At 44.9% G+C, this 21,741-nt stretch overlaps 2 protein-coding genes, 1 long non-coding RNA gene and 1 pseudogene across 5 annotated transcripts; 2 read left to right on the top strand and 2 right to left on the bottom strand.

Moving 5' to 3' along the window:
• Positions 1 to 2,244: 2,244 nt before the first annotated feature.
• On the bottom strand, positions 2,245 to 3,742 carry LOC109740901 (uncharacterized; annotated as a pseudogene).
• A 1,442-nt stretch (positions 3,743 to 5,184) lies between these two features.
• On the top strand, positions 5,185 to 13,336 carry LOC109740889 (uncharacterized). The gene is made up of 18 exons (XM_020299943.3): positions 5,185 to 5,526; positions 7,287 to 7,526; positions 7,624 to 7,687; positions 7,783 to 7,912; positions 8,004 to 8,145; positions 8,955 to 9,212; positions 9,300 to 9,384; positions 9,868 to 9,970; positions 10,779 to 10,904; positions 10,970 to 11,083; positions 11,255 to 11,373; positions 11,469 to 11,556; positions 11,643 to 11,735; positions 11,805 to 11,894; positions 12,005 to 12,124; positions 12,291 to 12,382; positions 12,688 to 12,742; positions 13,002 to 13,336. The coding sequence occupies exons 1-18, from the start codon at positions 5,331 to 5,333 to the stop codon at positions 13,029 to 13,031; spliced, it is 2,145 nt and encodes a 714-aa protein (XP_020155532.1). The 5' UTR covers positions 5,185 to 5,330; the 3' UTR covers positions 13,032 to 13,336.
• Positions 13,337 to 13,839: 503 nt separating this feature from the next.
• LOC141042446 (uncharacterized) lies at positions 13,840 to 14,517 on the top strand. Its single transcript, XR_012205238.1, has 2 exons — positions 13,840 to 14,103; positions 14,187 to 14,517. It is a non-coding gene; the product is annotated as an uncharacterized lncRNA (long non-coding RNA).
• A 1,065-nt stretch (positions 14,518 to 15,582) lies between these two features.
• LOC109740895 (lysine-specific demethylase JMJ31) lies at positions 15,583 to 20,655 on the bottom strand. 3 transcript variants are annotated; one of them, XM_020299951.4, is made up of 15 exons: positions 20,456 to 20,655; positions 20,279 to 20,356; positions 20,070 to 20,156; positions 19,790 to 19,957; positions 19,630 to 19,698; positions 19,394 to 19,520; positions 19,037 to 19,109; positions 18,811 to 18,927; positions 18,261 to 18,380; positions 17,751 to 17,769; positions 17,140 to 17,226; positions 16,883 to 17,020; positions 16,481 to 16,596; positions 16,312 to 16,405; positions 15,583 to 15,970 (listed from the first exon to the last, which is right to left on the bottom strand). In XM_020299951.4, the coding sequence occupies exons 1-15, from the start codon at positions 20,582 to 20,584 to the stop codon at positions 15,914 to 15,916; spliced, it is 1,479 nt and encodes a 492-aa protein (XP_020155540.1). In that variant the 5' UTR covers positions 20,585 to 20,655; the 3' UTR covers positions 15,583 to 15,913. The 3 variants fall into 3 exon arrangements, with proteins under 3 accessions (XP_020155540.1, XP_020155539.1, XP_020155538.1); XM_020299950.4 differs by adding an exon at positions 17,428 to 17,506 and having other exon boundaries at positions 16,883 to 17,226; XM_020299949.4 differs by adding an exon at positions 17,428 to 17,506 and having other exon boundaries at positions 16,883 to 17,229.
• Between the last annotated feature and the right edge of the window lie 1,086 nt (positions 20,656 to 21,741).

Here is a 21,741-nt window from a genome sequence, read left to right on the forward strand (position 1 = left end):
ACGGTCGGAAATTTGAGTATCAAATTCCTCAGGGCTATCATGTTCCTCACTGTGTAGGCAATCCGCACTGGCGAATTCCTAACTCCTCAGTCAGAACAAATTCCTCAGAGACCAGAAGAACTTCATCTCTGTCACTGAAGGATATGACTGAACTGTATGAGATTTCCAATGGCTTCACTCAAAGGGATTGGTGGGTGTAGGATTTTGAGTTGAGCATCACATGGAAATTTTTCCTTAGTATTTCCTCGACCCCCTTTAACAGTACGGTGTTTCCTATGACTCAATAAAGAGAAAATGAAACTACGAAAACAAAAGTCTTCACGCTTCATGTTCCTCAAATGAATACCAGGTTTCAAGGTCACACCAATTTCTTCACTTTCAAAGTCTTCAGAAATCCAAAGTCTTCAGTCGAAGAACTTCATTTTTAGGGGTCGACTTTCTCTGTAAATATCAAACTCCTCATAGACTTATAGACATGTGTACACTCATAAACACATTAGTCTCTTAACCTATAAGTCTTCAATACACCAAAATCACTAAGGGGCACTAGATGCACTTACAGTCGGGACCACTCCCGGTCATGACCGTAGTTTGAGGAGTTCATGTATTCACCGTGTGTTAATGCTTTGTTCCAGTTCTCTATTAAAAGGAGGCCTTAATATCCCTTACTTTCCAATATGAACCCCGCTGCCACGGGAGGGTAGGACAAAAGATGTCATGGAAGTTCTTTCCATAAGCACGTATGACTATTTACGGAATACATGCCTATATTATATTTATGAACTGGAGCTAGCGTCGTATCGCCCTAGGTTATGACTGTCACATGATGAATATCATCCAACAAATTACCGATCCAATGCCTACGAATTTATCTTATATTGTTCTTGTTAAGTTACTACTGCTATCGTTACTGTTGCACTTGCTACAAAAATACTGCTATCACTGTTACCGTTACCATTGCTGCTGTCACTATTATTAAAACTATCATATTACTTTGCTACTGGTCACTTTGCTGCAGATAATTAATCTCCAGGTGTGGTTGAATTGACAACTCAGCTGCTAATACTTACAAATATTATTTGGCTCCCCTTGTGTCGAATCTATAAATTTGGGTTGAATACTCTACCCTCGAAAACTTTTACGATCCCCTATACTTGTGGGTTATCAATAGGCATCACCTGATGTACATGAAAGAAATAAATTTTTGCGAGAAAACTTCCAATATATTCATTTTCAATCATGGCAATAAACGAACACCAGAAAATAGTAAAAATTACATTCAGGTTCGTAAACCACCTAGCGACGACTATAAGCACTGAAGCGAGCCGAAGGCGCGCCGCCGTCATCGCCCCTCTCTCGCCGTAGTCGGGCAAACCTTGTTGTTGTTGTAGACAGTCAGGAAATCGTCGTGCTAAGGCCCCATAGGACCAGCGCAGCAGAACAGCAACCGCCGCCGATAAAGAGTAGCGCAGATCAGCATGATCCAATCTGAAGAAACACAAACGTAGACGAACTATCCGAGCAAATCCACCAAGGACAGATCCGTCGGAGACACACCTCCACACGCCCACCGACAATGCTAGACACACCACCGAAACTTGGCTAGGAGGAGAGAACCTTATTCCATCTTCTAGGAGCCGCCGTCGTCTCGTCTTCCTGAGCAGAACACAAACCCTAACAAAACTTGAAGAAATATCAAAAAACAAAGCTCTCTCGCCGGCAATGGCCGGGATCCATCGCACCGCCCTGGCCCTAAGGCCACCGGAGACGAGACGGATCGGCGGTGGCGCCAACGGGAGGCAGAGGAACCCTAAGCTTTTCTTGGGGAGGAGGCGTCTTGGAAAGTCTTAGAGCAACTCCAACGGGCCGACCCAAACGGACGGCGCATTTGTCCGCTTTTTGTCCGTCTGGGTCGGCCGCCCGCCGTGTTTTGCATTTGGGTCGGCCGCCCGCCCAACGCGCCGACCCATTTTCATGTCCACACTCAATTTTTTAAAAAAGCCCGCGGTCATAGATCATGCCAGCGGCCATGTCTCATGCCGACACCATGCCAGCGCCGACATACATTGCCGGCTTCAAAAAATATTACCACACAGTTCGCGCTGGCGCACTCGCCAGCAGCCGACACACATGCCAACACACAAAAAGGGGTGGGACTTGAGTTCGACCACGCCATTACGGCCCCGTGGTCATGCAAGCACACAAGCCGACATACAAAAAAGGAAGGCGCTCGCGGCCACGAGATCACTCGTCGGTGAACTTGAGCATGTCGGCCTGCATCTTCTCGAACCACGACCTCTTCCTTGGTGACACGGTGTTGAGATCCACCTTCATGATCTCCACCCCTCTCATCATGCTCGCGAGAGCCACTTCTTTTGCCTTGGTCTTGGCGTTGGCGGCCTCGATCTCTAGCATCTTGGCTTGCTTCTCCGCCTCCAGCTCAAGCATCTTGGCTTGCTTTTCCGCGTCCATCTCAAGCCTCCTCCTTTGGATCTCCCTGAAGGCGTTCATTTGCTCTTCTTTGAAATGCCGGCACTCCTTCTCCCTTGAGTCCTTCTTGTTCATCATGCCCTCCACGCTTGCGATCAAGGCGTTCGATGCTGCATCCCGCTTGTCCTCCTTCTTGGAGTTGGTCTTCCCCCGCGGCCGTGCCGGCTCGCCATCCCCAACCTCCTCCACGGCTTGCTTCCCCCCACGCGACTTGAGGGCGGCATATTGCGCCTTGAACTTCTTCTCATCTTTGATGACCCTAAAGCAATGGGAGAGGTTGAAGCACTTGCCATTGTGTTGGACCTTGAATGCCTCCAAAGCTTGAAATGCCTACAAATGTTTTCATGCAAGCATATTGGCAAATGGTATGCAAATGAACACGCAAGCATAAACTTGATGACACAAAAGAGGGCGGATTGCTAGCATACCATGTCTTGCATGCCGATGCCGCTCACGGGGCGGGCCTTGACGCTCTCAAGAGTGGCACAAAACTTGTTGCACTCTTGTTGGATCACCCTCCATTGCTTTGAAATGGACACCTACCCGCGCGTGCTCACAATTTGGCAAGGCGGAAACTTCTTGCGCTCGTGAGACACCGGTGGACACGAATCCAAAAAAGTTGAATGCTTTTGTTCGGCGCCCATCTTGGGGCCTCGTCCAATGTCTCGCCAACACTCGCAAGAAGCTTGTCCTCGGCCGCCGTGTATGCCTTCGTGCGCTTGCTCTTGCGCTTCGGCTTTGGACCGACGGCTTGGTTGGCGAGCTCGTCCTCGAACAAAGGCTCCACTTCGATGTCGCACTCGTCCTCTTCCTCTTGCCCGTAGTCGTCCGGAAACTCGTGGTCAAGTGGGAAGCCGTCCAGGTCCATGCCGACCTGATCACGCATGAAGGCCGCCTGGTCGGGATCATAGCCAGCGGCCGACATGAACGCCCCGCGGCCGTCCTGGCTTTATGTCTCGTCGGGATCGTAGCCAGCGGTCGGCACACCGCCCTCGAAGATGAGGTTCTGCATGTAGTCCTCGTCGCTGGCGGCCGGCTTGCCGTCCAACAGGTTGCGGGCGTCCGGTAGCACGCCGGCCGGCATCTGCCGCGCGCGTTTCCTCGCGCCTCCGGATGACGAGCCACCGGCCACCGGTGTGGCATTGAGGTCGATGGGCGCGGGCGCGGGCGTGGAAGGCGCCACCACGCTCACATCGGGCGAGCACTCCTCAGAGAGGCGGGAGGCCTGCGGGTACACGTGGAAGCCGGGCATCGGGGTGCAAGCCGACGCGCGGGGCGAGTCGGGCAGCACCATCCGAGGGAACACCGATGAGCCGGTGCTGGCCGCGGCGACGGCGGCGTTGACGAGGCCGTGTTGGCTAGGGTTTAACCCTAGCATATAGAGCGCCTCCCTCGTTGCCGCCGCGGCGCGGGCGTTGGTGACCTCCTGCTGCGCGGCGGCGGCGGTAGCCAAGACAGCTTCATCCCTCGCGTCTGCGGCGTGCCTCCGACCCTTCCTTTTGGCCGACTCCCTTGCTCGCTATTCGGGCGTCAGCGCCTTCTTTGGCTTGGGCGCGGCGGCGGTCTTGCGCAGGGCACGAGGCTTGCCTTTGTCGGAGGGGGCGGTCGTCATGCCGGACGAGGCGAGGGAGGCGACGCCGCTGGCGGCGTCGAGGTCGAGGTCGTCGTCCATGGCGGGTGTGGGGCGGGAGGGTTTTGGGGGAAGTGATGGTGGCAGCCACCGACCGGCAGGCCCGGGGAAAGGAGTAGGCGCGCGCGCGTCCGTCTCGTGTCCGTGCCGACGCAAATCCGGCTCAAAAATGGGCCGGGATGGGTCGTCATGCGGACGCCAAGCGGACACACGTCTTTTGTGTTCGCGCCGACCCAAACGAACGCCAGCGGACGAAATGGGTCGCCCCATTGGAGTTGCTCTTAGCATAAAATAAAGGTTTTTGTGCGAAAAAATATGATAGTTGTTGGAGCGGAAGACTATTCATATAGCAATTTGAAGGAAGACTTGACTTTGTAACACATCGCCCAAGCCCGGGTTGTATCACGATTATTGAGGTTTAGGTGGGGTATGATCAAATTAACCCACAAGCGGACATGAACTTACAACTACAGTACTTTACAAGAATACTAGAACGAACTCCCGAATCGATAGAAGAAAATGAGATAAGCTTCTACTCCCGAATTGGGAGATATTTTTCATAGTGCTTCCCAGCTTGTTCATCTTTTGATTGTTCTTCCTCTACAAAAGCGAAAATTCGAGCTAGCAAACAAAAAGCAAGCCTAACCGAACGGAGAAAGTCAAGCACGGTGAGACGCACGGCCAGAAATCCGGTGGAGAGGCGCCCAAACCACGTTGGAAGTTGGGAAGAGTACTCGGTTTGGAACGAAGCGACGAAGTGCGACACGGCCGAAGCGGCCGTCCCCGTCGGGGTGCGCGTCGCACACGCACGCCCCCGTCCGTCCCCTTCCCTACCCCCTCCACCCTCCCGAATGCTCCACCACCAAACCACCACCTCCACCGACGGCAGGCAGCCCCGCAACAACGGCAACCCCCACGAGCCCCGGCAAAAGACCGTATTACCCCTCCCGCTCCAGGCAGGCCAGGCCACGCGCCTACCGGGTGTTGACCGGACCCCATGGGCAGTTCGGTCCGTCGTTAATCCCATCAAAACCTCCCAAACCCAACCGGCTAGTCGCACCCGCCCCGCCCCCCTCTTCCCCCTCCCTTCCGCCCGAAGTCTCCACGCTCCCGTCCATTTAAAACCTTCGCTTCGTCGCGACTCCACCTGGCCATCTCCCCCTCGCCCAATCCCCGCCCGCGTCAAACCCTAGGGGCCCTCTCAGATCCAATGGGGGCGGCGCCGTCGACGCCGAGGCTGGGCGAGGCGGGCGCCGCGTCGCCGGGGGCGGCGGAGCAGATGTTCGCCGCGCTCGTCGGCGACAGGGCCTACCCGATCTCCTCCGAGTTCTGGAGGCAGCTGCTCGAGCTGCCCCTCACCCAGCAGTGGCCGCGGGACCGCGTGCTGCAGGCCTGCCACGCCTTCGGTAAGGACCCGATGGCTCGAGATCCACGCCACGCCTCCCCCCTGCGGCTGCTCTGATCGCTTCCGTTTCCCCCCGCTCTTGCTGTTGCTTCGGGTGGCCATTACTTTCTGTTTTGCGGGGTTTGATCTGCGGGGGCAATGCGGATCATGTGATTTATGCGTGCGCGGCTGTGGGTCGTCGGTTCATGTGATGCTTTGAGGCGAGACGGCAGGGTTGACGTGGCATTTCCGACGCTGTTGCCGCTTTTATCGTGCCTTTTGGGGCGTTGATTTCTTTCGACTGCAACCTGCATTGGTGCTTCGAATGGCAATTTAGGTGGGGAGCTTCGTAGAAATGGTAGGAAACATGCCATGTATTTGTCCGATCAATATTGACTGAGTTTACTGCGTGATCAAGGTTGACTGAGCTTAGTGCGTCGCAATATACGGAACTTTTGTAATTTAATTTATCATGAGAGTTCCTGTGCGCATGGGTCTGCCTTAGTTGAGTGCTTGACTACTTTGTTGAACAAGAGGAAAACCCACAGTTATCTTTTCAGTAAGAAAGGCGAATTATGGATTCTTGTCCTGAATTTCTTCGTGGTTGGTGACAATGCAAATGGATGATTTGACTAATTGTGGTTAGGGTGAAGGATTTAAGTGCTTGTTACAGTGTATTGAACATTGCAATGATTTTTTGGTTCCGGAGTTTAACTCCCAGGTGAAGCATCAATGTGCAAATTAGGGGCTTGAGACCTGCATTTACGCTTTATGTTGCCACCAGTGCGGGACCTCATTGGTGGATTGGTCTGTGTGGTGGGATCGATGATTTTTTTTTGTAACTTAGTCTGGTTTGTAGTAAACAAGATAGAATATTAATAGGTAGTTAAAGAGCAATGCTACACCTACGAAGAGCCTACGGGACTTCTAAGAAAAAAGCGACGTGGTGTGATTTTATTGGTTGTCATGGGCCCAGCAGCTGGAGTTCGGGGGGGGGGGGGGGGATTAGTATGAGATTATGAAGGAATCACGTACATAGGTGGGCTTTCTAAACACCTGCCCATAGGTGGGCTTTCTAAACATCTGCCCATAGGGGTAGCATTTTTGGTAGTTAAATGTGTACATTTTTTGCCCCACTGCTGATTGTTGTGTTCAGAGTGTTACAATGGAAGGTAGGCATATCCTATGGATGCTTGAGAGTTGTATGTTGAAGTACCTGTTAGTATGGTATGCCTACCTTCCACTTTTAACACTTTTATGTACATTGATATGGTAGAAGTGCAACATGTTAGATATTTTCTAGGGAGGTGAAAGGGTAAGGCGTGTCATACCACGATCACTAACCCAATCTTTTTAAGTAGTAAATACTTACTGTGAATCATCTTTTCAGTGCAGTTTACATTCCTGCAAATAATGTTTCATGTTACTGGAGCCACTTGCATGATATAAATATTCTGAGATTTTTAGGGCGTGAACATTCGCTGCCCCCATTGCACAGTGTGGCGTTCTGGGCACGTACGATCAGGCCCCACACGTCTGAGTGCGCTGCTGTGATTGAATGACCCAAAGTGATGTGGGCATATCATGTGGTATTGTGCGCATCGTGGCAAGTGCCATCGTTCTGTAGTTCATCCCTAAATATGTTACTTGATTATACCAGTTGTTAAGTGTTAACCTTATGGTTCCAATGCTTTGACAGAACTTGTATGATTAGTTCCTGTAATTAAATCACAATTGTCTTTGGCTCATTGGTCTGACAATCTGGGTTATGTGTATGTGCAGCGCAGAACAACTATCATACAAAGCATCTTGCAAAGATCTTGATCCATTTGGTTTGGTGTTTGCAAGAGTGCACATCTGCTTCTTCTGTAACTTCTAGCGTCTATAGAAAGGCTATCAATGCTGCCTATATATCATCCATATTTCTCAAGTTCATTATTGAGAATGCCAAGGCAGATAATTGGCAAGAGCTATGCCTTGACATCGACAAGGATGAAAAGGGGCTGGAAATTTTTCCTTCTGGTAAATGATCATTAAAATTTCAAATGCACTATGAATGTTTTTTGTATGGCTGATATAGTAAACTCTAACGATATTTTATATTTCCCTGCTCCTCTAGACCAAAGTGTGGAGTATTTTCTGATGAAGGGGGTGCTGAACTACATTGGTAGTGTAGATGTAAGGTATCTTGATGGATGGTGTATGCCTATCTAGTTTTTCCTTTCTAAAATGCTTGTTTGCCATTTGAACTTCACTGTTTTAATATCTCTATATGCAGTCCGGAGTCATGCTACCTACATCACGAGCTTCTGAACTTGATGCTAGTCCTTATGTCGACTCAGTTATGTTCTGGACCATCTCCAGAACCAAAAGATGTGCATCCTTTCATTGATGCGGCTATGCTTCAGGTAAAAACGGAATCTGCATATGATGATTTATTTATAGATATTATTTAGCTAAATTTGGGATGCGTTCCTTTGCCACATCTGTCTTCTGCAGGACAGTTCCATAGTAGCTTCGGTTGTTCAAAAATTACTACTTAATTTTGTAAGACGACCACAAATTCCTTCAAATGGTTCACACCCTGTTTTCTCTGATGATGGTGGGCCTGGTGTTCTGCAACGAGTTGGCTCAGCAGCTGGTAATGCGGGTTATCTTCTCCACAGAGAGTGCTTATAGTTTTTGTATCATCACGATTGACGGCATGTCAATGCAACTCATGCGCATGATGCCAATACTCTGAACATTTTCATCTTATAGTTAATTTTTTGTTTAGAATGTATTTTTTTTTGTAGTTCTCATATCTGTTATGTTACAATAGATGATGCTATGCCATTTTACACCTTTATTGTGACTATACTGCATTATTTGCCAAAATTCAGGGCCTGGCTGTTTGATACTTTGATTTACTAACCATGCCACACTTTGCCACACCACAAGTTGTTGAGTTTTGACCGAATGTGAGATGGTAAGACACAGCTATGTCACCAATCAAAATACCCACATAAGTAATTGTTGCATGCCTACAATTAGGCGTTGCAGGCTTATGCTGTGAACAGAACAGCCCCTTAATCACATGTTTGGTTCAGAGTCACACTTGCGACAATATTCCTTTCCTGCAACATGGGTCTGGCAAGTTTCCCTTAGCCTGGCAATGTGTGGCACCAATTTTGATCGTCCTAAGTCTAGCAGAGTGTGGCACCTATTTTGATCGTCCTAAGTCTAGCAGAGTGTGGCACACTGGCACCCATCTTGATCGCCTAACCTTAGTCATGTTTGGCATAAAAAAAGTGTGGCAAATGCTGGTGACCTTAGTATACTAACCAAACAGGCCCTACTATCTTACTCATGAAGTTATTATGTACACTTCAATCATCCTTATATTCCCTACTACGAGAATGTTTCAGTTATCGAAAATCTTTGAATTTACTCATCTATCTGGTTTTGCAGCAAATTTCGTACTACTGCCATATTATACTTTCAACTATTTTGTAAGTGCAAGTGCTGAAGGTACGACAAGTCAGTTGGCAGATAACAGTTTGCTTGTTCTGCTTATTCTGATCTACTACCGAAAATGCATCTCAATGAATGAGTCCATTCCAACCGACGGTGTCTACATGAGTGATTCAAATACCAATGTCAAGGATGCACCAGCTTTTCATGAGAACCCTTACTGCAAGGCGCTAAACAATGCTAAGGACATTCAATGTAAGATGCACCTGCAATATAGAGAAATTGTGGCACTCATATAGTCATATGTATCACTAACAGTTGCAGAAATGCATTATGCTGCAGTTGATCATGCCGATGTTGAGGGAAATGCTCAAAATGGACCCGTTGTCAGTCTGTCTTTTGCATCGCTGTTTGATGCTCTTGGCACGTAAGTAATGCATTATCATGCTAATTCAGTGATATGCTCGCACTTTATTTATTAGATTTGTGGAATTTAACCAAATATTTCTGGTGCAGAAAACAATGAGATTATTTCCTTTTTCTTCACAAATGAAAATGTAGCAATGATTCTGGTCTAATATCAGATTTGATGGATAAAAACAACACTGCACTTAGCAATATTTTTGGTCATGTGTAGATTATGAATAACACTGAACAATTAACGCCGCATTCCAAAATGGAGTCATGTATCAGGGTTTGATGGTAGTAATGAGACTGCTGTGAGTAATTTCAAAACTAATGGTTTAGAAGTAGCTATCTTGACATCTTCTGTGGGCCCATTATCGATGACCTATCATTATTTATTCAAAGATCAAGGATCATATATGTTCATCTTGTTTCAGGACGTAAATTATTATGTACCAAATGACCTTAGTGGTGTGTAATTTATTTGTTTCCACTATCCATACAGATGCTTAAAAGATGAGAGCTCAGTTCTGTTGCTCTATTCTCTGGTCCATGGGAACTGCGATTTTCAGGAGTATGTTCTGGTTCGAACGGACTTGGATACTTTGGTATGTTTTCTTGCAATTATGTTTGTAACCCTTCTTGTTGGAGCATGTAGGCATTTAATATTCGGACAGAATATGCTTTGAAGTAATAAAACAGTTGCATTTAAACTATTTTTCCCGTTTAGTGAGAGAATATATCAGTGGTTAATATGTTTTTCATTAGTAAGAGCTGCACCATGACTACTTTTCATTCCCATCCTTCCATGAATTGGTAAATCTGTGACTCTGTGGCAGTCAGCATGAAACATTAGAAAGCAAATTCCAAATAGGGATATACATAATAAAACCAAGGAGTACTCCCTCCGTCCGGGTTTATTGGGCCTACTTGCCAAAGCTTGAGTACCAAGGAAGAATATTATTGGTGAGCATCCGTGATTTCTGAGCTTAAGTACAGCCAATTAGATTAATTTGCAGTTATTTCGAAGCGTCACGGCCGCCGGTTGCCAGTTTTGCTTTTGCATGCAACCAATCAGTGCAAGTCCATCCTAGGTTAGTTATTGCGCACACCTGGTTCCACGCTTGCATGCAGCGATTCACCCAAAGCTGCAGCCAATGGGCGCGCGTTCAGCGGAGGGGATCGAGGGCAGCGAGCACGCACATCCAGCGGGGCCTTAGAAAAACAGTCTGGCTGGTTTGCTAAGAGGCCCAATAAACCCGGACGGAGGGAGTAATAGCTAAAGTAATAACCCAACACATACTTTACATGTAAGGTTAGGCTTTGATTACATATATTAACAAATATCATTTGTCGACTGCCTGAGTTGTTTTCCCCCAATACCTTGAGTTATTATAGTTTGGATTTTGTCAACAGCTTATGCCTATTTTGGAAATGCTCTACAATGCATCAAGGAAGACTTCCAATCAGATCTACATGCTGTTGATAATTCTCCTGATACTCAGTCAAGATTCAACCTTCAATGCTAGTGTGCACAAATTGGTAAGAAAATTAACTAGGTTTAGTTTATTTAATGAATTCTTTCATGATTTAGTATTCACTTTCAGGTGCTTCCTAGCGTTCCTTGGTACCAGGAGCGCCTCATGCATCAAACTTCTCTGGGATCATTGATGGTCGTAGTACTAATCCGAACCATTAAGTACAATCTCTCCAAGCTGCGAGTATGTACAAGATTTTGTTTTTGTTGTTCAGGGAAATTGATGCATGTCCTCGCCTTAAGTTTCCTTTTTGCAAGGAAGACTTCCGATCATACCTTATTTGAAGTTTCCTTTTGCATGTCAAACTGTCTCTGGTTCATAACAGTCTAATGACAAGCTTATGTATACTTGTAGGATGTCTACCTTCACACAAACTGTCTTGCAATTCTAGCAAACATGGGTCCTCATGCGCATAAGCTGAGTGCATATGCATCTCAAAGGCTGGTTAGCCTCTTCGACATGCTTTCTCGCAAGTATGGTAGCTCAATCTCTCTCTGTTTCATACATTTTACACTTAATTAAGTTAATTCAAGTTAACCTGTCCATTTGCTTATCTACCATTCTTCAGGTATGCGAAATTAGCAGAGTTAAAAAATGACAAGGCTCTCAAAGTTACGCCTGATCAAATGGAAGCAGACATCATTTCAGATGATACGGTACTCTACTGTTATCTTGCTTCATAACAGCACCATTGTGTTTTTTTCTTCCCTTCATATCTGTAAACATTGGTGTTCTTTTGCAGTCAACGGAGCTTCACATATACACCGACTTCTTAAGAATCGTTCTGGAAATCATCAATGCAATCCTTACATATGCATTACCCAGAAATCCTGAGGTATGTTAGTTACCAGTGCAGTATACCTGATAGGCAGAGCCAAACTACTTATACCATGTTCATGAACAGGTTGTGTATGCTGTATTGCACCGACAAGAAGTTTTTCAGCCCTTCAAGAACCATCCTCGTTTCAATGAATTGCTTGAGAATATATACACAGTATGTTACTTTTTTGTCTTTCGTGAACTCAACAAAGTACAACACATCATTGTCTTCTTCCTCCAGATTCTGATTCTGATCATATTCCGTCTTATAAATTTGTCTGTCAGGTATTGGATTTCTTCAACAGTAGAATGGACATGCAACAGTTAGATGGGGAATGGTCTGTTGACAAGGTTCTTGAACTCATTAATAAAAATTGCCGTTCATGGCGTGGAGAAGGAATGAAGGTGAGACTTGTATTGTGACATTGCTGCAGTTTACTCTAATCATAGAGTAGGGGTTCATGCCATATTTCATATTTCTTATTGTTTTGTGTTAAGTTTCATCCCATCCATATAAAAGTTATTCTGGTATTTAGAGTGGCATAACAATATACAATTCTGTATTTTCCAGATGTTTACGCAGTTACGATTTACATATGAGCAAGAAAGTCATCCTGAGGAATTCTTCATTCCATATGCATGGAGGCTTATACTATCACGAGGGTAAATATTTTTTATTTGTGTATGCTGATTTTCACATATAATATGCAATTATTATGAATATGCAAGTGATAATAATGTCTAAGCATGCAGTTACTGATGCTACAGAAATGCCTTGAAACTGTTATTTTGACTTATGGCACATTTTATCAGGATAGTGGAATGAAATTGGCCCACATTGACTCGGAAGTAAACTAGAATTTTCTACATATCTGATGCCAACTAGAGACATTTTCTAATACCATGTGGCAGTCGTGTTTTACCTAGACAATTTTGTATAACTTGCTATTATGTCCTCCATTTGCCAGATTCTCTTTCAATCCTGGTGCCATAAATTTGTTCCCCGTGGAGATTCATGTTGATGTAAGTTGCTCTCTTTTGCTTGAAAATCAATCAGGTTTTATGCTTGGGTTAAGTTTTCAATTTCAGCCGTGCCCTGAACATGAAAATAATAAATATTAGAAATTACATGATTCCAAGGATGTGAAAATCCCCTTTTATGTTTCCATGAAGAATTTATCCTTGGGAATTCTCAATACAGCCACTGCTTCAGTTCTAGTACTATTTTGTTTAGTGTTTTTGTAATAACATTTTTTCTGCCTGCCAAAATGGACCACTCCAGGATTCACCATCCAGCGAACAAAAGGTTTAGGGATGATCTGGAGCCTTTGGGTTCTGACAACACACAAAAATGTTGGACTTGCATCCTGACAAAGAGACTGTTGTATATAGGCGGCATATGATAATCAAAGTGTATTTTCATTCATTTTGTGTTAATATTTCTGTTGTCCCATAATGTAATACCAGAGGTGGGGGGTGTGAGGAATTGCAGGGGATTGTATCTGGTTCTTGAAAGTAGGTAGTGCATAGGGCACCATACACAATTCGTTTATAAGTTATATCGTTGTATTATTAGAGCAAGTACAATAGCAAGCTTATAGCCTGCTTCCGTGGTAATTTTGCATATGTGACAGAGAGACATGCAAAATTGAGGGGAATAAGCTCTTATGCAAGAGTCTAGCTATATGCGTAGAGTTGGAAAAAGTACTATGACTATAAATGATGACTACATATGACATGGCAAAGCTAAAAGGTCTCTGTTGTTATCCACATGCACTTGCATGCAAGTTCACACAGGTTGTATAAATGATTCCTAGTTATATTGAGAACAGTATGTATCTGCCAAGACACTTATCCCAGTGTGTCACATATGTAAGTTTTTTTTCCTCCGTTTGCTACATTCAGTAAACGATAGTTTGGTTTGCATTTGGCCGACAACAACAAAATCGCTACTTGAAAGTTGGCTGAAATTCAGGCAGCGGCTCCCGCGTAGAGAAGATCTCTACCCTGCGGCCCACGGTCCCATCTGTTAGCCGTTGTGCCAAACCTTACCAAGTACTCTTTCGTCCCATAATATAAGAGTGTTTTTGACACTGACCAATATTCCCCCCACTCTTCTTCTCACCTCCTCACCTTCCCCCCACTCCGTTCAAACAAACGAAAAAAAGGAAAACATTCTCCACCATTCCATAGATCTGCAAACCCTAAACCCTAGAGCATCTGTCCGCTTGTCGACCTGCCAAGCCATGTGGCCCTTCTCCGAGTCCAAGGAGCCACTCCCGCTGATCCGCTGCCCGGTCTGCGATGTAGGCCTCGTCAAGCGGTTCGTCTCCAGGACGGCCAAGAATCCCGGGCGCCCGTTCTACAGATGCGAGTACCAGGGAGTAAGTTTCCTCGCGTCCGCGCTCGATTCTTCTCCGTCCGTCCCCTCTCTAACCTAATCTTCCGTGTCCCGGCTGCTCTGCAGAAGGGGGGCTGCAGCTTCTGGAAGTGGGAGGAGGAGTACGCCGCCTACCTCCGGGCGCGCTGGGGCCACATCACCTCGGTGCCCGCCGCCGCCGCCGGGCCCTAATCCCCTTCCTCGGTCGGCGTGGCGCTGCTGCTGCTGCACAGCGCTTCCGCGCCTCTGGCAGACATTTGCCCTCTACTTTTGCCGTAGCGCGTTCCGGATCCAGTCTCCCGGTCTGTGAGTTGTAGTGATGGTCGCAAGCTTCGCCCGAGAGAGTCGAGAGTCTAATGCCGTCGTTCTCATGCTGTCCCCAACTGCTAAGTAATGGACCAGTTCTAATTCCAGGTTATTATTGCCTACCTTGGTTGACAGTTTATGCAGAGTTGCAGGTGTTGGCCTAGAGGAGGCCTTGTTTTAAAATTGTCACTGATCGTTGTTTCAGGTAGCACCTGAAGCAAAAATGAGCACGGAGAGAAATGATCGCAGTTTTTTTTTTCTGTGCTTCGTGTGGACAAATCTTTTTTTTTTCAGGTACCAATACCTGGTCGTGAGCAAGGCTGAAGTTCCATCTTTTTCACTTCAAGCAACAGGGATGCGCCAAAATGATGAATTTACCGTTCGTTGGAATTTGGTGCACAAGAGCTTTGCCTTCTATTCCACAATTTGTTCTATTTGAAGAATCATTTTTGCTTGAATGAGAAACAACTGTGTGCACCTACTGTTCGATCGAGTTTGTTGTTGTTGTGGGAAGTGTTTTCTATTGTTACTATCAATCAAATTTGGTACAGAGTTTTTGTTCGCTGCATTCATGAACATCACTAAGTTCCATCTCTTTCACTACAGCATCATACATGCGTCAAAAAGGAGGAATTCACTTTCTTTTTGAATTTGGTGTGGAAGAGCTTTGCCTTCTATTTCATCCATTATCTTTGTCTAATGCGTCACTTGTTGGCCGTCCTCGTGCAAATTGAGCTCTGCATTTCTCTGAAGAATTGTTCTTGCTCTGAATGGCAAGCGGCTGTGCGTATTGTATTGTTCCGTTGCTATCAGTCACATTTTGTACAGTTAGAATGTTTTGTTCACTACATTGATCATACACATGACAAGTAAAATGAAGTAACACGAGCAACAAAACTTGTATGCCACACGCGAACACGATAAATTAATGACTTAATTTGTGAGAAACATGAACCACTTCACCTGCACAAAAGAGAACATGAGACATACCCTCCCGCTATTGTACCTGCTATACAACAGAGGAGAATGTCTTGCAGGCTTGTGTGCCTCTCAGTTTACACTTTTATCTCTGAATGTGATGGCGGCTATGGCGTACCAAACTGCCGGAAACAGGATGTGTCACTAGTGACCAGCAAGCTTCAGAGTGGCATTTTTCTGAATGCTTCGTAGACTCAAGTTACTGGAAGTACTGTACCTCTAAATCGTTGAAGTTCAGAACGATAAAACCTCAAAATAATTCAATCGGCTATCATACATGATCCTCGGGAGGCTCCAACCAAAGGCAGCTCCACTTGACAGTGTTGACAGTTTGACACTACTGATGACACTACTGATGAATCTCATGTTGCACTAGTCTGATTAGCAGCTCGAACGAATCCTCACATCCCTTTCATAAAGTAAAGTCTGAACCCACAGCAAGCTTCGATTCGACAACGCAACTCTAGGCACCAGGGCTGCACACCAGATCCATGATCTATCCTCCAGTCCATGCATTCGTCCGTAACACATTAGCTAGGCCGATCAACATGCACCCTCAGATATTGGTCAAGGACACTCTGGAACACCTGCATCAGATAAAAACATTTGTAAACGAGATTAGTTGGTTAGCTCCATGACATCGGCAAAAACATTAAAGTTGTAAGTTCATTACATAACAATTTTGATTCAGAGATAGCAATAATATCACTATATTACTCCCTCCGTAAAGAGAGTGTGTGATCTAAATGCTCTTATATTTGTTTACAGAGGGGGTAGTTGCTTAGCTCCATGAGACATTGACACGTTGGATATTTGGGTTGACAACAATAACATATAAGCTGGTACATTCTTAACTATATTAGATTTTCTTCTGTCATAAGTCTAAATAACACATTGAATATTAGCTTAAACTCATGAAAAAAAGTACCTGGAAAGAAAACAGTTCCTTCCTATTGAGAAGTGCGTCCATTGCAGCATATTGGTCATCAAACGCGGTGTAGAATGTCTTGTAGAACTCAGTCCTGTATCATGATAGTCAACAGCTTAGAATCGTCACTGTAATCTGAATTAAGAAAATGACACGGGAGGCTACTCACTGTTCTTCTGTTGTGGTTTGTTGATCCATCTCATCAAACTTCCTAGTCAGTATCTCTGCTCCTGTAGGTCCAAGTATGTTGAGGACTAAACCTTCTAATGTCCTCGGGAAAGTATGCTGAAAAGCGTGGAAATTTAAGAGAATTTAGATAACAAAGAACAAAATATGATCCAGCGTTGAATAAATGCTGAAAATATTATAAAGCATAATGTAGTATGTATGATACTCCAACGCCGATAAAGGTTTTGTGCATGTTATTTTTAGCTACATAGGGAATATAAGCAAGACCAAGTTATTTGCTAATTTTCAAATATGACGACTCGAAAGTGCAAAAAAGGTTCCATTTAGAAGGGGGGAAGTGCTATGGTATCAGCTGATTAACATTTAAATACATGGTACATACCACCATTGCTAGTAGCATACTCCGCAACTCGAGTGGTTCAACTGGCAAAATGATTTTTGCAACAGGGTCTTTCTCCAAGAGAGATGAATCATCTGCAGCAATCTTCTTTCTTTCAATGCTTTGGCTGGAAGATGTATCCTGAGATGCAGATTCTGCTATGTTATTTTGGTCAACCGCTTCAACACTGTCATGAACCAGTGACATGAGTTCATAAAGCGCTTGTAGGGTGCTGGGTTCCAAAGATTGCAATGGTGCACCTTTCTTGTCAGATGTATCAGTTGCCCCTTTCTTGTCAGATGTATCATGACTTTTAACCTCGTTGTGCAAATTGAATTGCTCAGAGCCTGCTAAATGATTAACAGAAGGTCTTGAATCATGACTGTGACAATCTTTGAAGTTCAAATAACACATATAACATTCATCTATCGCAAATAGTCAATAGAAGTTTGGAGAGCACTTAACTGTCATTCTATCACTAAATTTAACAAAAATAAAAAATAGGACAGAAAGCTTAAGGTGCATCTCAAAAGGCATAAAATACTGACGTCTCAATGCTTTGTCTGTAGGCTGAAAACCGTTGTTTTCTTGCGCATGACTGAAGGAATTTTTCTGCGCTATTTTGTCCTGTCGCATGAGAGATGCACAAAGTTATTACACTAGTTATTCATCTGGTGAACACGGGGAGAAAAGGCACTGCTAACTACTGCACGCAGAGGCGACGGATCATCTAGTTAAAATCCCCAGATCAGGGCAAGGAGCCAAGGAGCCAGGTGATTTCAGAAACCAACAGCACACTTGAGTATTTTCAAACGATGAAATGAAAGTTTTGTACTACCAAAATAACCAAACGAGGGGTAATAGGACATACCATCTCTGTATCCACCAATCTTCACTACAAATCAGTTTTAGAGGTAGACACCAGCAAGATAGTGCCAAAACAAGGAGGGGAACCAGTCAGGTATATTGATGAAAAATAGGTACTGCAAAATAAGCAAAAACATAAAGTGTAACAGCTGTTTGTTATTTTTGTATCATGTACCCACATCAACATCCTTACAAATGTAGAGGAAGATCCAGCACCTGATTGATATGGAAAACCTCATGTTTACAAGGGAGAGTAACCATTGAACATGCACTTCATCTTATGGGGTTGGGTACTTTTTATTCATTCATCCTATGGATGTTGTTACCTAGGAGCATCAAATATACACAATCCACTTGGAGGGGTGAACTGAAATAAACCAGGAAATACATGAACTGAAGGAAACTAGGAAAAAAAAGCACACTCTTACACTTAAATACGCTACAGACAGTCAATCTGGGGAAGCTGCAACACATATTAAAAGAAATGTGGATGGCCCAAATATAATAAAAATACCTCCTTAAAATTCGGCGTAGATAGTAGGCATCCATATGCTCTAACATTTCAGTCATTATTCTTGACTTCCACCAAAAATTAATTGCTATGGTCAAATCATCACTGTCTACTTGGTGGTACCTGTTAAATGAACTCTCAAAGTGTAAGATGTATTAGCTATCCTACATTAGTTTTGTTAGAGGATACTTAGCAGAGCAAAAATCTAAGAAATAATTTTTTTTCCCATGTGCAACATGCAGATTTTCCCAGGGTTCAGTTTTTTACTTAAAAATGGGTGCCGACTTTAAATAAACAAAAAACAAACCATGGAAAAATCAGGATGTCACACTATGCTAGCAACATATGAGCTTCTCACATATATCAAATGTATTAAATTCAATAACCACTTTCTAATTTAAAGGAGAAAAAGGGTTCAGAATGGTATGATGAGAATAAAAATGAAAATCGGCTATGGAACATGGATGGCAGATGGCACCAATCTTCTGGTATCTAAAATTGAGAAGCGGAGAATAGGATTAAGTACAGTGTAAAATAGTTCAGAAAGATGTACCATCCTTCTGGTATGAAAAGAGCATCGCCACAATTTAGGACAACCCTTTCAGAATACTCCTTCATGTACTTTGCTCTTGTGTAGCTTGAATAGTCTGGTTCCTCAATACTGACACAGCTGCCAAAAATGATAGGGGGATCAGAGAAAGCATTTTCGATCTGCTAAATTCCAATTGCTCAAGTCAATTAAATAAATGTAAATAGTTCCTTGGAGAAAAGGAGTTTACCTATGGTTGGAGGCCTCCCCGTATACAGGCATTGGATACAAAAATGGGGATGCGGAGGGAGACCACAAAGTTACTGTATGGAATGTTTTCAGGAAAAATAAAGTGTCAATAGGTTTCTCTAAAAAATTATCAGGCGCTACAAAACCAATATCTCAAAGGGTTTCAAGATAAGGATCTTTTATCAAGTGAAAAGATCATGAAACAAAAGTTGAAGAGTTGTAGTAAAATGGTGATATTCCTATGTTGTTGCCAAAGACAAAACTACCAACACATGAAACTCAAAGAACTTGTAAATTAACATCCAAAAGAACATCAAATCATAGGTGCATAGCATACTGCCTAAAATATGAAAGATACCTTTCTTGCATCCAGCCACCACACAGAGAAGGTTATGGTGAGGATCATAATGGGTACTTGATCTCATGTGAGCCCTACTCATCCAAAAGTTTATTGATGAAAAAGGTCTTCCTTTTAGAAAAATAGGCTGCAGAAATAAAAGAGAAACAAATTAACAGAAAAATTAACTCAAATATGAAGCTTGTTAGTCGTGAACAGAGCCAATTCGGATGAAAAACAAACACAGTTAAGCAGACCTCCTGAATGTCCTCTTTTAAAACTTCTAACGAGCATCTCTCTTTGTTCTCAGTGTTGAGGATTGACACCTGTTGTCGGTAAGATTTATTTTTATGTACATAAATAACTGTATAATACTACAGTCACTACTTATCAGAAGGGTGCAAAAGGCAAACATGCCTGCGCTAAATAGAGTTGCTCGGAATTCTCCAAGCTAGCTGAGCACATTTCCTCTGAACAAGTTGGCTCCTCCCCAATCCCCTTATCTTTGGATGAATCATCAGCAGCATTCAGACCCCCCAAGTAAGATTTGCAGGAATGCATGAATGTGGAGAATGGGATAGAAACCTACATCAAGGAACAATATACCTAGTTGTCAGCGTTTCAATGTAAATTGTGCATACACATAATTTAGGACTTCCAAGTTTCAATCAGCATGTTTGGAGTAAAAAAAAACAACCCTCTCATGACTTCTGAGATCCCCGTAGAACACGTGCCCAGTGCTCGACATCATGGCTTCCACAGCAACATCAGGTCCCACCTTCTCCTGAAGAACGAGTGAATGAACAGGGTAAATGTTGCATCGACGGTTGCAAAGTGGAGTACTATTTTTTTGCTGTCTCCTAGTATGAACTGTACAGGGGGAGGGAGGGAGGGAGTGATGCCAACCAGCAAGTAGTCGAGGCCACCATGGAGAGGATCCCACCGAGAGGAGGCGGCTGACCCATTAAGCACGCCGCGGAATACCTAAATATTGGGGTTTTCCCCCACGGGAGCAAGCACGGGGACATCAGAAGGGGGCACGGGAAAGGAGAGCTGGGAGGAGATGGGGTGCAGAGCAGTTACGGCGGGGACGTTCTTGGGCTCGATGGAGGCCGCGAACTCCTCCGACGACGGCGGCGAGGAGAAGCGGGCGGCGCGGAGGCCGGCCTCCACCCGCGCACCCACGAACTCGGCGTCTTCCTCGGCTTGCATCCCTTGGCCGTCCGGGAGTTTTTTTTTTTGAGTAACGCCTGTCGGGAGCACGAAGCACCTCGGATGCAGCAGGCTGCGTAGCTGGGAGGTAACGCGTCCATGGGCCTAGCCTCCTGTAAAGCCTTGGTCCAGGCCATGGCCCATGGACTAACAAAACTATATTATTTTACACTTATTACTAGATAATTGTCCATGTCTTGCAAGGGCACAAATTTTTTATACGCAATCATCGTGATTTACCTATCATTTTATTTTTAATTAATGCGATTACAGGTTAAAATTATCAAAAAAGGCTTTCGCCCCGCTTTATAGATAAAGCAAACCACCACAGCCACAAGGTTCAACACAAGTTCAAACCGCACTCACACACACAACACGAAAGCACGTCCAGACGACGCACGCAGAGTACAAGAGGGTTCTGCTGAGGACACAGGTCAACAAGCCCTAAAGGAGAAAAAACGAGCGATAGGCGGAGGCGCCAAGCGGAGAGCCATCATGCGGAGATCTGCAATGATGGTGTTGATGGCGTCCTGGTCCGGAGGGGGGGGGGGCTAAGCGTCCGCTAAACCTGCAAGTAGCCACACATTTTGAAAATCGCGTCAGTGCCACGGCGTAGGGGAACACGTTGAATGACAAGATAATTGCGAACGGTCCAGAGCGTCCATGCAAGGACCCCGATGCACAACCACCTAATGTAGCGAGCGCGGTGCGGAGTGGCCTCGAGTTCTGTGAGAAGGTCGAAGAAGTTGGTGTTACACCACCGTCCACCCACGGCATATCTGAGGCAACTCCACAGGAATTGAGGGGCCACACACGTGAAGAAAATATGGTTCCACTAGTAGAAAAAGGGTCAAATGTTCAGCTCATTAGTCCTGGTTTGTATTTGAGCCGGCACTAATGTGACCATTAGTGCCGGTTCCAACGGCTAGGCGGGCTGTTCTCATTAGTACCGAATCGGTACTAAAGGTCGTCCTATATAAACCCTTCGTCCACCCGAGCTCGCTCTGTTTTTCCCCTTTCCCTTCTCCTCTCTGTTCTTCCCTTCTACCTCGAGCTCATCACACATTTTGCCCAAATTTTGTTAAGATTTGAAGGCCCCCATCCATTCAAGTAATCACAAAAGTAAGCAACTTTGTCCTTTCATCTCTCATTGCTAG

This window comes from Aegilops tauschii, chromosome 3 (assembly GCF_002575655.3).
Source record: "Aegilops tauschii subsp. strangulata cultivar AL8/78 chromosome 3, Aet v6.0, whole genome shotgun sequence".
Classification (NCBI taxonomy): domain Eukaryota; kingdom Viridiplantae; phylum Streptophyta; class Magnoliopsida; order Poales; family Poaceae; genus Aegilops; species Aegilops tauschii.

Excerpts from the sequence above, each read along its gene's own strand:
- LOC109740889 (XM_020299943.3), top strand. The coding sequence starts at position 5,331 with ATGGGGGCGGCGCCGTCGACGCCGAGGCTGGGCGAGGCGGGCGCCGCG. Across the intron at positions 7,527-7,623 it reads GCTGGAAATTTTTCCTTCTG|ACCAAAGTGTGGAGTATTTT; the intron begins GTAAATGATCAT and ends CTGCTCCTCTAG. Across the intron at positions 11,084-11,254 it reads ACAATCTCTCCAAGCTGCGA|GATGTCTACCTTCACACAAA; the intron begins GTATGTACAAGA and ends GTATACTTGTAG.
- LOC109740895 (XM_020299949.4), bottom strand. The coding sequence starts at position 20,584 with ATGCAAGCCGAGGAAGACGCCGAGTTCGTGGGTGCGCGGGTGGAGGCC. Across the intron at positions 18,381-18,810 it reads CTTTTCATACCAGAAGGATG|GTACCACCAAGTAGACAGTG; the intron begins GTACATCTTTCT and ends TTCATTTAACAG. Across the intron at positions 17,230-17,427 it reads TACAGACAAAGCATTGAGAC|CAGGCTCTGAGCAATTCAAT; the intron begins GTCAGTATTTTA and ends TTAATCATTTAG.